The sequence below is a fragment of the Amborella trichopoda genome, chromosome 6 (genome assembly GCF_054954075.1).
Source record: "Amborella trichopoda isolate Santa Cruz 75 chromosome 6, AtrichopodaSantaCruz75HAP2 v2.0, whole genome shotgun sequence".
Lineage (NCBI taxonomy): Eukaryota > Viridiplantae > Streptophyta > Magnoliopsida > Amborellales > Amborellaceae > Amborella > Amborella trichopoda.
This window is the reverse complement of record NC_142341.1, coordinates 53,925,953-53,940,367: the sequence shown is the minus strand read 5'-3', so window position 1 is coordinate 53,940,367 and position 14,415 is coordinate 53,925,953. Positions and strand designations below refer to the sequence as shown.

Below are 14,415 nucleotides of genomic sequence, written 5' to 3'. Positions count from 1 at the left end.
TCTCATCCTGACTTCATTCTCACCCTCTATAGATCCACACGTTTTGCAAACCATCTTTCTCTCTCTTATTTAAAGGATTATAACTTATTCACTTAGCTTGGTTTTTAGCGAGTGGCTTATTGAAGGTGTCCATTTTGCCTTGTTTTTCGGTTTGAAAATTTGCTCTAGTCTTTGTATCCACTATCATACGCATATATCCATGCTTGTTGTTTTTTAATAGTAATCTAAGTTAGATCTTGTAGGCATTGTAAGAATATGTTATTAATCATTCTTCTAAGTTTACTTTGGCTCACCTTTGGTACATACAAGTCACAATAAAAAATCTCATATGAAATTTTCAATTTCATAAAGATACATGGTTGTGTGTCTATGTGTGTGGAAGCGCGTGAGCCTGTTTCATAATAATATATATCTTGAGATCATCATCATTATCTTAGATTTATCCCAACTATTTAGGGTTGCCTAACATTGTATAACTATATACAACCATGTATACATGGTTGTGTGTCAGTGTGTGGAAGAGGGAGAGAAATACTATGTTAGTTGCAGTTATCAATAATATATTGACTGATATATATATATATATATATATATATATATATATAAGGGGGAGAAAGAGAGAGAGATTATGTTAGTTGCCGATATTAATGATATACTGACTTATATATATATATATATATATATTTGGTAATTCAGTGGGCAAAGATTCCCCTACCCGGTAGTACGAATGGAACTCATGACGTCATATAATATATAGACTGATATGCATCATACTTCTCACTTTTGTGACTGCAAAGTATATGACATAGGTTACTTGTCTATTAGGACTTCGTTGTACACGAAATGTTTTGTGTATGCTTCTTTCCAAATGGTGGATAACTTGATCTCCTTCGTAGTTGAATTTTGATATTGATGTGATAGTGAGAGTGCATGTTTTCCTTTATAGAATTTACCCTCTTATAATTCGATATATATATTGAGCTGTAATTGTTAATATACACCAGTATTTATAGCTATCAGTATCAAAATTTATATACTAATATTAGGTATATGTGTATAGATCATTGTTTTGAATGTGATCGCTAATAAGAGTTGTGTTACTTTGTACATGACATCTCATCGAGGTTGGCCCACTGGTTTTTAGTTTTTATGACTATGTTGAGCCTCTTTTAGAGTGAAAGAATCCCATCATTTTCCAAATATGCCATGGACCCAATTGTACATAGTTGTCTTGCTTTCAAAAGACCATAATTTTTCTCTCTTTAATAGTTTATCTAGAAAGGTACAATTTTTCTCTCTTTAATAGTTTATCTAGAAAGGTACAATTTTTCTCTCTTTAATAGTTTATCTAGAAAGGTACTATGGGTGATGAGAGATTGAGAAGCACTTAAACTTACTATATACACATAAATGTGTTAATATATGCTTGTAGCTTTAGTCTCAATTTAGTTGTTAGGGACATGGGAATAAGCATAGATGGAGGGGGGCTATCTTTAATTTTTTAGTTTCGATAGGGCAAAGGATTTTATAAAGGTTTGACTTTCTTCAAAATTTATTTTTTGTATGAGAACTCCATTTAATTTGGCGTTCAAAAAATGCATTCCAAAATGCATAAGGCTAAGAAAATTAGTGTTTATGAACTTGTATAATCTCGCTATTGTTCCATTGCATTTTTTCCTAAATTTTGGTCAAAAAAATTTGGTAACTGCATATTTTAATTTATAAGAATATACCATTGGGCAACAATGATCAATTCACAAGTTTTTTTTCTGACATATGTTTGCATATACATCTTTAGAATGATAGTACCAAACAAAATAAGACCTGGAAAACTCTTTTGAATCATACAAAATTGATATTCGTCTATCTTTTTTCCCATGCAACACCAAATAAGTCAAGGCAGAGATGGCAAATCGATCTGCCATGTCCATTACTAAAATTGAGTATGGATATGTTATGGTCCAATGCACCCTCCAAAATAGGACATGATCCTTGATGTGAGGTGTGTCATCCTCTAACATCATGGTCTATATTTCACCTGAGCATCCAACAAAGCCAAGTGAGAGAGAATTTTCTCATTGAGGAAACACGACTTCTCCTTGATAAAATTTAAATGGATTCTTAAAAATGAGGATTTCTTAAATTTTATTTTTCTCAATTTTACTTGACGCCAATTTCGTTGTCTATAGTTGGCTTTCATGACTTTCATTCTTCTATTGTCTTGTAGAAAAGATATTTACTTTGTTGAGTTTGAAAGAACGCTACATCCCCAAATATATTGAGTTGTTTTATTCTCAAAATTTACTTTATAGTTTTTTGATTGGACTATATGTAATTGAATGCTTGTTGTTTCTTTCTAGAGTTTTTCATGTAGGTATGGTCTCTCTCTCTCTCTCTCTCTCTCTCTCTCTCTCTCTCTCTCAATCCATTATGACCTTGTCTTGGACATCGGGATCATGGTTAAGTTTGATGTTGCATTAGTTGGTTGCATCTATGAACTCACTCTCGTTATGTATATCATGATCAATGTAGAAATGAGTAGGATTTTGTTGGTACCTTGCTAAGTTTAGGGGCCTCACAAGCTGCAAATTTTATTTCTCTTCTATAATTTTCAAAAAATGATTGTACTTTGCTTCATCATTGCCTAATATATTTTTTTTATTTCATCCTTGGCCATCCCATCCCTTCACTAATGGGCTAAAAATACCTAATGCATATTGCAACCTAGTGCAAAATCGTTAGTCCAATTCAATATTAACCACTGCTTTCCTATTTGCTCTCATAATCTCATTGCTTTTGGTCAACCCTAAACAATTTTCGTACAATTATCAATAAGAGTTGCCTCGTGTTGTGCATCAGATCTCATCCAAGTGTGCCTTCTTTTTTTAGAGGTTTTGATGGATGTCCTTTAGAGTGCAAGTGAAAGAATTCTCCATTTTGTCACTTTCCTTGTGTGGTGGACTCGTGTTGTTCATTCTTTACACTATTTGTATTCATCAAACTTCAACATGTAGTTTTTTCAGTTTGTTTAGAGTGCCATAGACCTAGCTGTAGGAAGCTTTCTTGCTCTCAAATTTCCCTAATTCGTTCTTTAATAATCATATCTAGACAGAAATCTTGGGTAATGAGAGATTGAGATGTATCCGACTTTGTTATGTGCACATAAGAAGAGTGTACACATTTATGCATGCTTGTTCTTTTTTAAGTAGTCATCCAAGTTAGATCTTGTAGGCATTGTATGAATATGTTTTTAATCATTCTTGTAAGTACAGTTTCTCTTTAAAATTGCCATTCTAGTTTTCAAGGATTTTATTAGGCTTACCTTTGGTACATACAAGTCACAAGCACCCCTAGCCATCATATGTGAAATTTAATTGCTTGGCTCGTGCCACAAAATCCTTATTAGAAATTGTGAATTTCTCAAATATATATATGTTCTTATGTGTAGGCACGCACGCATGTTATATAGTTATATATAATTGTGATCATCATCATTATCCTAGTTTTATCCCAAGAAAGGGGGAAACCTTGATGAGATGTTATTAATCTCCAAGAAAAGTTGTAACTTCTTGTTGTGTGTAAGACAGTGGGTCCAGGATGATTTTTCTCAGGGGCTATGTGGCTAACAATATATAACTATATACAACCATATATACTCTTGATATTTAGGGGGGGAGAGAGAGAATGTTAGTTGCAGTTATCATTGATAGATTGTCTGATGTGTGTGTGTACGTGTCGGTAGGAAAGAATCCCCTACCTATGGTAGAAATGGAACTCATGACATCATATAATATATAGACTGATATATGCAGTTATTTAAACTTCTCACTTTGGTGACTGCGAAGTATATGGTTTAGTTGACTTGTCTATTAAAACTTTCTTGCACACAACATTTCTTGTGTATGCTTCTTTCCAAACAGTGGATAACTTGATCTCCTTGGTAGTTGAATTGTGATAGTGAGAGTACATGTTTTTCTTTATAAATACATACTTTAATAATTGGATATATGTATCGAGCTGTAATTGTGTATATACACCTATACTTACAGCTATCAATAATTGTGATAATAGATCATTATTTTGAATGTGATTGTTAATAAGAGCTGCATTATGTTGTACATGGCTTCTCATTGAGGTTGACCTACTTGTTTTTTAGGCTTTGTTGAGCCTCATTTAGAGTGAAAGAATCCCATTATTTTCCATATATGCCCTGGACATTGTTGCATAAAGCTGCTTGCTTTCATAATCCCATATTTTTTATCTCTTTATTAGTTATCTCTTTATTAGTTAAAATAATATGGATGATGAGATATTGAGATGCACTTACCCTTACTATGGACACATTAATGTATTAATATTTCCTTGCATGTTCTTTCTCTCTTTAGTTGTAACTCTTGGAGGTATGTTTATCAAGATATGGTAGGGTATTATTTTTATTTAAGTGACTACACGCATTGATTTGAAAATGGTCAATTAAAGTAAAATTCAAAATGATCTTTAGCTTGAGCTTTATTAACCATGAGAGTATTTCTCATGTGTTTTAAAACATGAATTATTTCCCATATGTTCGTTTTCATGGGTACACATCCAATATGAGATATGTGCAATACACTCTTGCTGGGTGATATTTTGGGTTTCTTTAATTACTGTACTTTTCAGTAGATATGACATCTTATGCATGACAATGCCTGTAAATGGGAAATAGGCCACCAATATTGTGAAATAATAGGAGGAATAAACTAAGTTGAGATTGAACTTACATACCTGCAGTCTATAACATAAGTGGTGGAGACCGCATCATTCTCAATTTAGCCCAAGTCGCCTTCAGCTTACCCTCAAACTCCTCCCTCAACAAAAAAAGAAAAACCAATAAAAAAATTCCCACATCATCTATGCTCATTTGTGTTCCTACCGATCCATATAAGTGGAATAAACAAAGTTGAGACTAAACCTACATCTTGTTGTTTACAACAAAGTTGGTGGCAACCACGTCATCCTCAATGTAGCCCAAGATCCTCACCAGCTTACCCTGAGACTCCTCCCTACAAATACAAAACCACCACGACAAATAGGTAATTATCCTCATATATGAATTCAAAAGGGAAGAAACCGAAGAAATGAGAAAACTTAAGAAACTATGTTATCACAATCAAGTCATTTTAGTTTCCCCAACTTAGTTTTACCACAAACAAGTTATTTCATGATATTGGTGGCCTATTTAACATTTACAGGCATTGTCATACATAAGACATCATATCTATCATATCTACTGAAAAGTGCAATAATCAAATAAGGAAAAAGTTTATATAAGGTTGCATTCTTAAAATGTAGAAATACAGATGCACCTCCAAAATTCATCGGAGAAGATTGTTTTAATGTTGAAAAACCCTCTAGTTGACAAAGATGTATGAATATGACAAAAAAAAAGATTTTGAGTCCCAGAAATAGTGCATCTTATAACGCATTATCTAGAACGTCCATTGTCAATATTTTCATATGTTTGTAGATCTACTTGATTTTAACTATTTTTTGAGTTTATAATTTTATAATTAGATATGAAAATAGATTTTTAGATAATCCTAATAATTTCTTATACCAAAATTACATGTTATGATAAAAATTGGAGGTTCACCCTAATTGGATTGTTTAAGATTGCAACCTTATAGAAACCACACCCATCAAAGAAACCCAAAATATCTATCCATCAAGAGCGTATTGTACATGTCCATATCGGATGTGCACCCATGAAAAAGAACATATGAGAAATAATTCTTACTTTAAACACACATGAGAGATACAATCATGGATCAAGTTAAATATCCCTTTGAATTTCACTTTAATTGACCCTTTTCAAATGAATGGGTGTAGCCACTTATATAAAAATAATACCCTACCATATTTTGATAAACTATAATGCCTACAAGATTTACAACTAAAGAGAGAAAGAACATACATGTATATATTAATACACTCATCATCCATATTATCTTTATAAATAAACTATTAAAGAGAAAAAAAAATATGGGATTTTGAAAGCAAGCAACTTTATACAAAAGGGTGCAGGGCATAAATGGAAAATAATGGGGATTCTTTCACTTTAAAAGACGCTCAACAAAGCCTAAAAAAGATGTAGGCCAACCTAATGAGACGACATGTACAACATAACTAGTGTATAAATATTGATATTGATAGGTGTAAGTCTATATACACAATAACATCTTGACACATATATCTAGTTATTAAAGTGTGAATTCTATAAACAAAGACACACTCTCACTATTACATCACTGTCAGATTTCATTACCAAGGCGATCAAATTATCCACCATTTGGAAAAAAAAACATATAGGATAAGACCATTTATTTTTGGTACAATATCATCTGTTGGATGTTAAATCTATTGTCATAGGTGGGCTTGATCGTGACGTCCATATAAATATTAGTAACTGGTCTCATATTATACAATTCTCATAAAGGCATATAAGAATTTTATGTCAAATAATCTGAGGTAAATTTCTTGAATTAACAACAACAATTGTTGTAACTCTTCTTATTTACTATAGTATCTACAAATACATCAGATAATTTCTTCAGCATAAAAAAAGGATAATATCTAAATTATATAACTCAAAATACATGCGAAGCATGTGCCTCTTGCTAGTTACTATCTAATCTCAATTGCATGTACAACCATAGAAAAATATCACATTTTTTAATCTCCATTATCTCTTTCTTATGACATAACTTTCGTCAATGATAAGATCAACACACTACACAATCATATACATATATCAATCAAATCGAATCTGGAAGACAAATCCAATTTGGAAATGACTATAAGAAAATAATTGTATAAAAAAACAAAAAGTGAAGAGAGTTTAAGGGGGGTGTTTACAACTGAAAGTTGAAACCATAGTAGGGAATTTTTAACTGTTTAATTGCTGAAAGCGACAACTTCCAGTATTGCACACTTTCCATGTTTAAAACAGAAAGTGTTATGCTATATTGGAAGTTGCGGTTTAGTGCAGCTTGGAAAATAGCGTAGATTGATGTTCAATTTTGGAGTTGTGACTTCCATGCTAACCCGTGGATGACGAAGCCACCAATCAAACACACCCCTGGAGTCTGGAAATTTGAGTACCTAGTAATGGGAACTACATTTGGTTAAGTTTTTAAAAAATTATGAGGATTTTGTAAAATTGTGTGTGGTTTAACATGAAATTTCACAAACCCAGAGATCCCGCAACTTAGACAATTTTAACCATTTACCAAAGTATTAATTGATGACAAGGTGATGTTTCTTATATAAATTAGTATCCAGAATGTAACTCATTTGCAGTAGGTCTACCAATTGAAACGATTAGTCTAAACAAAATTACTAATAAACACCATTCATGGGGCTCATTATTTATTTTCTATTTGAAATTCCTAGTGATCAAGATAATGACCCAGAGAGTTTAGAATTCAAACTTCATCTCAAAGATGAATTAGTGAAGGTGGACGCACTAAAATCGGTGCAATCTACACACAGGCTGTGCCAAAACCTAAGAGGGATGTTTTTGTCATTTTATAAAAGTATAAGAGTACTTACAAGTTAAAACCCTAATCCATCAAAAATGACTGGGGTGGTTTAAGATAAAGTGCCCTCCTTATAAAAGTAGAAGTACCTGTACATTTTGCTTAGATAAAACATACTGATAAACACTTTAATCCTAAAAATATACTTGCGATGCAACGACTGGATAGAGATCAGGATCGACAGCATGGCATCAAGGTCCAAGGTGACTCAAAATGATAGTGTTTGCTACGTTTACCAAAAGGGTGCCAAGTAGCCGACCATTAATGACTAGTTCGAACACTAGTAACGGTCAAATAAAATAAGGGATCAGACCGCTCTTAGAAACAAGAAACAAAACCAAACCAAACCGAAATAACCCTGTATGGTTGTGAAAAATAAAATAGAATTCAAGCTCTAAAAATAATGTATATTAGAACATATGATCTAGACTATCCACTTTTAGGTGTTCAATAGTATAAATAATCTTTTGATAATGTGTCAAATGGAGCACATTATCTAGACCATACCATTTTCTGAAATATAATTTTTATAATAAGTAATAGAAATGGATTATAGAGTAATCTTATAAATTTTCCATGCTCTAGTATATTATGGACAAAATTCCGGGGTGAGACTTTACTTCCTTTTTACGAGGCCCACGCCTCGTAGAACCTACAAAGGGTCATCTATAAACTTTAGACCATAGTTAGTAAGTCGGAGGATAATCATGAATATTTCAAATTTAGTTCAGAAAACGTAGTGAAAAAATCAGATGTATAAAGATGACACAATATATAATTGTGATTTGCAACTATTGTATAGATATATTAAGGCCATTAAACAACAATTTGATAGTCTTAATAGTGTCATTAAAATTGTACTTCACAATTTTTTGTTGAAACTTTCAATAAATCCAGCAACAATGCATACTATATTGTCACGACACAAAACATATTGTAGATTTATTAGGAGCATAAAATGAAACAGCAATAACAATACTAAACACAATAATTTATTAATTAGTAAAAAGAATTGTGAACCAAGGTATAGGATTATTTTTCAAAAAAAAAAAAGAAACGATCTCAATATAGGATTGTAGTTAATTAAAAGAATATGAAAAGACCAAACATGTGAAAGTGATTCATCAAAAGTGTTATGTTGTATATACTAATGAAATAAAAAATAAAATAAAAAATAAAATTAATCAACTTCACTATGCATAAAAGAAGCAACAAAATGCTTAAGCAAATATGAATCTTGCACCAAATTGCTAGCTACCTAAATCTTTAGTATCATTGAATCTCTTGCTTGCTCTTTATAAAGAAACTATGGGTTTAAAGAGATTTTATTTTTATTTTTTTTTTCATTGGGTTACTTTTCTTCTAATTCTACCCTATTATTTTGAGATATACAATTGTTTTGATTATTTTGGGGAATCTATTGCTTGTATTTTTTTATACACCTTTTTCTAAGAGAACTCAATGATGAAATTTTTTGTTAAATTAAGATTCTTAATTTACTCCAATTGTTAATGTATTTATCTTTAAACTAAAATTCAATAATTTTAATTTAATGAAGAAATAAAGTTATAAGGAAAATTTTTTTAATTTTTAAAGATAAAATATTGATTTATATCAATTTCATTAGAAAAAAAAAGGAAAAAGTTTACATGGTGCCTAGGCTCGAAATAATCAAATTAGAGCCTACATAAAAAATTTCACTGAAAGATGTTGTTTTGATGCTCAAATATCTTCAAATTGACCATCTTAACAGTAAGATGCATAGACTTGAGAAAAAAAAAAAAAAAAATTTCAAGTTTTGGAAATAATGCATCTTGTAACGTATTTTTGGATCGTCATTTTTTAAGTTATTCAAGTTTTCATAGAGCTGTTCTATCTACACCATTTTTTAAGCTTTTAAATTTTATAATTAAAGATGAAAATATATTTTAAGGCTATTTAAAGATTTCCAATATTGAAACCACATATCTCGACACTATTTGATGGTGGGTTTTAATTTGATTGTTTAGAGCTTCAGCTGTATACAAACCGTGAAAAATGCTAATAGATTTAAAAAAGCGAGAGAATTTTTAATAATTGTGTTTTCAATAGAAATTCTTATTTTTATTTTTTTTATGAGAAATTAAGCCTACAGCGTTCATGCTCTTTTAATCAAAGATTTGCTAACTATGCTTTGGATGAATTTTGTAGATCTTAAAATTCTACCTTCTTTTTACCACCGTAGTGTTCAAAGTTCAAACCATTTTCAAAAAAAAAAATTTCCCCAAAATGCTTTTCCAGAAAATCAAAATTGGGAATTTTCTGGATTCTCCTAAAAAATATCTGCGTTATTCGAACCGACCCTAGTCTCGACTTTATAAATGGCTCATCTCTGCACTGAGCTTCAATGCTAATAAGCATTTCGCGTTGCCTTCTACCTTCAAGATATTTACCGCCTATACGCAAGGTCTTTTTTCTTTGGCCATGGCTTTATCTGTTTTTTTCTTGATAGGTGATTAATGGTGTTTAATTCTTCAGTTTGTACTGCGCTTTTTACATCTCTCTATCGATTCCCTGCGATTATGTTGCGGTTTCTGCGTCTTTTAATGCCATGGGTTATGCGACATTATGCAATTAATCTGTTTAGGGTTTCGGGAGGTACTATTTTATCTCGATGAAGGGACATGGTTAGTTTTTTAGGTTTCGGGGGGGGATTATGCAGGTTATGGCCTTATTGGTTCTTAGAGAGTCTAGATTCAGAATCTGGTCTTGGATTCCTGCACGGGGAAACTGATCTACGATCTAATGTTACCTGTCTACAGTGGTTAGTTTAACTCAAGTTATGATGTTTCTTTATCCCTGAAATTTCCTATAATATTTAGAAAGTTCTATGTTATTAGTTATTGTGGATAGGAAAATTGATTAAATCTGTTTTCGTTTGCGTTATTTTTTTGTTAAGGATTGTTGTATTTGATCTGTTATTGACAATTGAAGGAATGGATTGCTGATGGTTTAAGATTATTGAAGTTTTTGTTCTTAATTTGTTATTGAGTTTGCTGTTTTCTCTCGTCATTTTAGGGCTTCAATGCTCTTTGTGGTAGTAGATTTGGGGTTCCTTTGCTGTATCTGTTTTCTGTAGGGTTTTCTTTACATGGATTATTTCTTATTTGCAAATCTCTAGGAAGTTTGGAAGCCATTCAGTCGCTTGAAACAACAAAAGATATTATTACATTTTATTTCCCCTTCACGGAGTGGTATGTTTTTATTGGATAAATGGTCCTATCAGGTGATTTGACTGTGTCTGGATTCTTGATTTTGGTTTTTGGTTTGTTCGATTTTCAAGATTCAAGAAATGCTGAAGCATATCCACTTACTTCTGGAGCTAATATTGTACTTGTAGAATCTTTTAGTATCGCACCCATGGGTTAAAAGTCTTGGCATACTCTGCACAAGCCTTGCTGCATTCATCATAAGCTTCGTTGAGGAGTTCCAAGGAAGCAGGCATGGCCTTGCTTGGTTTCACATTCATAACCAGATCAGAGCTCCTCTTTTCTCTAAATGGAGCAACTTGCCACCTCATAAACCTACTATGATGGCATGTAAAACTGCACCGCTTGATGTGTGTGCAACCATATTGGAAAAAAACCTGAAACCCATTCAAGTGTTTCATTTTTGAGACAGTTCTCATGCTTGTTTTCCCTGAAATTCCCTTCAGTTTTACCATCTATCTCCCACACAAGTGTTTCATTCTCATGCTTGTTTTCCCTGAAATTCCCCTAGTTTTACCATCGATCTACCATTTTCTGTGGGCGAAATCACCCACAGAACTGCACCAGACAGTTGTGGGTTTTTTTGATGGGTTAGATAGAGAGAGAAGACAGAAAGGTTTTTTTTGGGTGAGTAAGAAGACACAGAGGTTGGAGTGGGCATCTGACAAGTTAGAGAGAGAGAGAGAGAGAGGGAGCGAGGACAAAGCTTCTGTGTAGACAGATAGGAGAAGGCTTGGAGAGAGTAAGAGAAGTTAAAAGAAATCCTGTGAGATTGCACGCACATTAGCGTTTCTGCGTCACGTAAAATTCAAGTTGAACTTATTTTTTCAAAGATTGTGATATAAGGGCCTTATCCAAAACTCTTATTACGCTGTTTGGAGCTATCAAACATGCTTTTTAGCATATTGAATTATAAAAAATTGGAATCACATAATATCTTGAAATATCCAGATATTTAGGGGTTATCAAACATAGCCTAAAATGTAAAGTTTTATTGGACGAATGAAATAAAAGAGTTCACATTCAAAGATCAAAATTCAGTGGAACTCTCTCGTGTATTAACTTATTCTAGAAGGCCTATCCTATGTATTTTAGATAGTTCCACGTCAAGGGGTAACAAAATTGACTCCCATCTTACTACTTTATGCCTAGATATAAGCAGTACCATCCTCTCAAAACTCATGCTTCAATGTGAAAAAAAAGGAATCCTTCTAAAACAAGAAAAATTATGTATTTTAGTAAATAGAGGGCAGCGAGGGGGAAAAATGGTTATATCATATAAGCATTACCATCCCCTCAAAACTCATGCTGCAATGTGAAAAAAAAAGGAATCCTTCTAAAACAATAAAAGTTAATTTTTTTAGTAAATAGAGGGCAGCGAGGGGAAAAAATGGTTATATCTTTTTGGGGGGGCAGCACTAGTTGTTTGTCCTCCCATAGGAAGCATCAAAAGCTTTCCATATATGTCAATATAGATCTATTGTATTTCATAAATTAATGTGTCATAAGTTTTTCCTCTTTGTTTTCTTCCGTATGCTCACTTATCATCATCCATTTCTATTCACTACATCAATCTCTTGTAGTTTTATATATCTTCCTAATCCTCCTTTTTTTTTTTGGGTTCTTGAGTTGTTTTATGTCAAGCTTTTCTTGAAATATGTTAGATGTATGATTTTGACTTGCCAGAGGCACTATAGAATTAATGCAGAGTGCAAATTTGGTTTGTATCTATTATTTGTATGGCATTATTTATTTTTTGCTTCATCAAGTTAAGGAGCTAGATGGATAAGTGCAATGGCCTGTTCACATGAAGATTTACAATCTTGAGGTGATTTATTTTGCCATCTAGTAGTATTGCATCAGCAGTCCTCCTGAGTCCCATTTTTTTAATTTATTGAGTCTTTAAGAAGAGTAATGGAATCTTTCTTAGTGTCACTTTATACTGAGATAGGCTGGTCTTCCGATAGGCTCATATTGGTGACAGTATTGTTCAATGCCAATTCTCTGTCTTCTTTTCTTATATTCACTTCTTTGGTTATATCGCCGACCTCTCTGTGTATCCATAGTGGTTGCATGCACGTGATGCATTTAAACTTTAGTTCTGGTAGAACGCACTTGTTGGGGCCATGCTTGTTGTTACAAGATCTTCTATTTGGTCTTCTGTGCAATTGATTTTGTTCAATGTCGTACTGTTGGTCTCCCGAATCATATGATATCCTTAAATCACCATGATTAATCCACTGATAAATCAGTAGAACAACTTCTTTTCAAACTCAAACCGGAATTAACAAATCTGCAGATTGCTTTGCGGTATTTTTCCGTCTTTGTTCTTTAGAGTTAAGTGATTTCTCATGCTTAAAATTGGAATATTATTCAAAGGTCACATTATCACACAAGTCATTTTTTTGTGTTCTATTTGGCATGCCTTTGGACTTTTCCTGTATTTTTGGTGTATGTGTTCTTTCTGTTATTTGGATGAAGTCATTTAAACTTCATTTTCATTTGCTTCTTGCGAAAAACATTCATAAATTGACAAAGGGATTTCTTTGGATGGATTAGGGTCAATTGCAGGGCTCTGGTTGGAACCTTGAATTTGAAGGTTAAACGAAGGTTACCCAACAAAGAAAAATTGTGACCTTTCCTGTGATGCTGCATATGTTTGGTAATTTTGGATCTTAGTAATTTGTTTGGCTTCTCATGTATTCATGTGCACTGTTCATATTACACGTTTGACCTTCGTCCTGATAGAGCTTTTGTAATCCTATCTATTATCTGTATCTCGTCTCTTTTAATACTTGGAATGGTGGATTCGTGTTATTTACCTATGTCTTAATGGAAACTGCTAATGCCTAGTGGCACCCTTGAAAATGCAATTGGTGACAATACTGAAACAAACTTCTAATGTGGTGGGAGCCTTCAATTGGTCACTTTCAGTATCAGAATGTTGGTCCAATTCGTTGCCATTATGTCATAAATTTGGTGCAGTTCCTTTTGTGCATGGTTCTTTGATACTACGAACATGAAGAGAACACCAACTGCACTCGTGAAAAAAATAGATTGAAAAGGAAAAAAATAAAAAGAAGACACTATAAATCAAGACCATATTTCTTATTAATGTCCCTGGAATGACTGCTTCAAATAGACACTAGAATATGTATAACTTGAACGTTTTCATTATGTTAATGAGTTGTTTTTTATATGGGCATGCAGGACCTCACCTTGTTGAGTAGCAGTGCAGCTGATTTTGAAACTTTTGTTTCATGAAATAATGTATCAAATTCTATGGTGAAAATGGAGGATTGGGGTCAGTTTTTGTATCCTTGCTTTCCCTGTGAAATGAATATAATCTTCAGTTAATATTTAGTATTTAAACTGAATGGATACATTGAATGCTTCAATAGTATAGCGCACTGACCATGGTATTGCTGGACCAAACCACGTGAAGTTATGAATATTTATTGCCATGGGATGTGTAGGATTATGTGCATGCTTGCTGCTAGATGTCAATATTGTGTTTGAAGGCTTATCATCTTAAATATGGGAGTTTAAAATGAAATAGCCAGTCTTTTGGAAGAAGATGAAACATAAAA

At 32.7% G+C, this 14,415-nt stretch overlaps 1 protein-coding gene across 16 annotated transcripts in view; it reads left to right on the top strand.

Annotated features, from left to right (window-relative positions):
- LOC18448777 (uncharacterized) overlaps positions 1–14,415 on the top strand; it is a 72,427-nt gene that overhangs the window by 47,089 nt on the left and 10,923 nt on the right. For 14 of the 16 annotated variants that reach the window (XM_088869496.1, XM_088869497.1, XM_088869502.1 and 11 more), the window contains 2 exons: positions 13,385–13,487; positions 14,036–14,129. In XM_088869496.1, the coding sequence (XP_088725622.1) occupies positions 14,108–14,129 (22 nt within the window). In that variant the 5' untranslated portion in view covers positions 13,385–13,487; positions 14,036–14,107. Of the gene's footprint in view, positions 1–9,965; positions 10,381–13,384; positions 13,488–14,035; positions 14,130–14,415 lie in introns of those variants that run through there. The other 2 variants (XM_006858556.4, XM_088869493.1) reach the window with 2 other exon arrangements.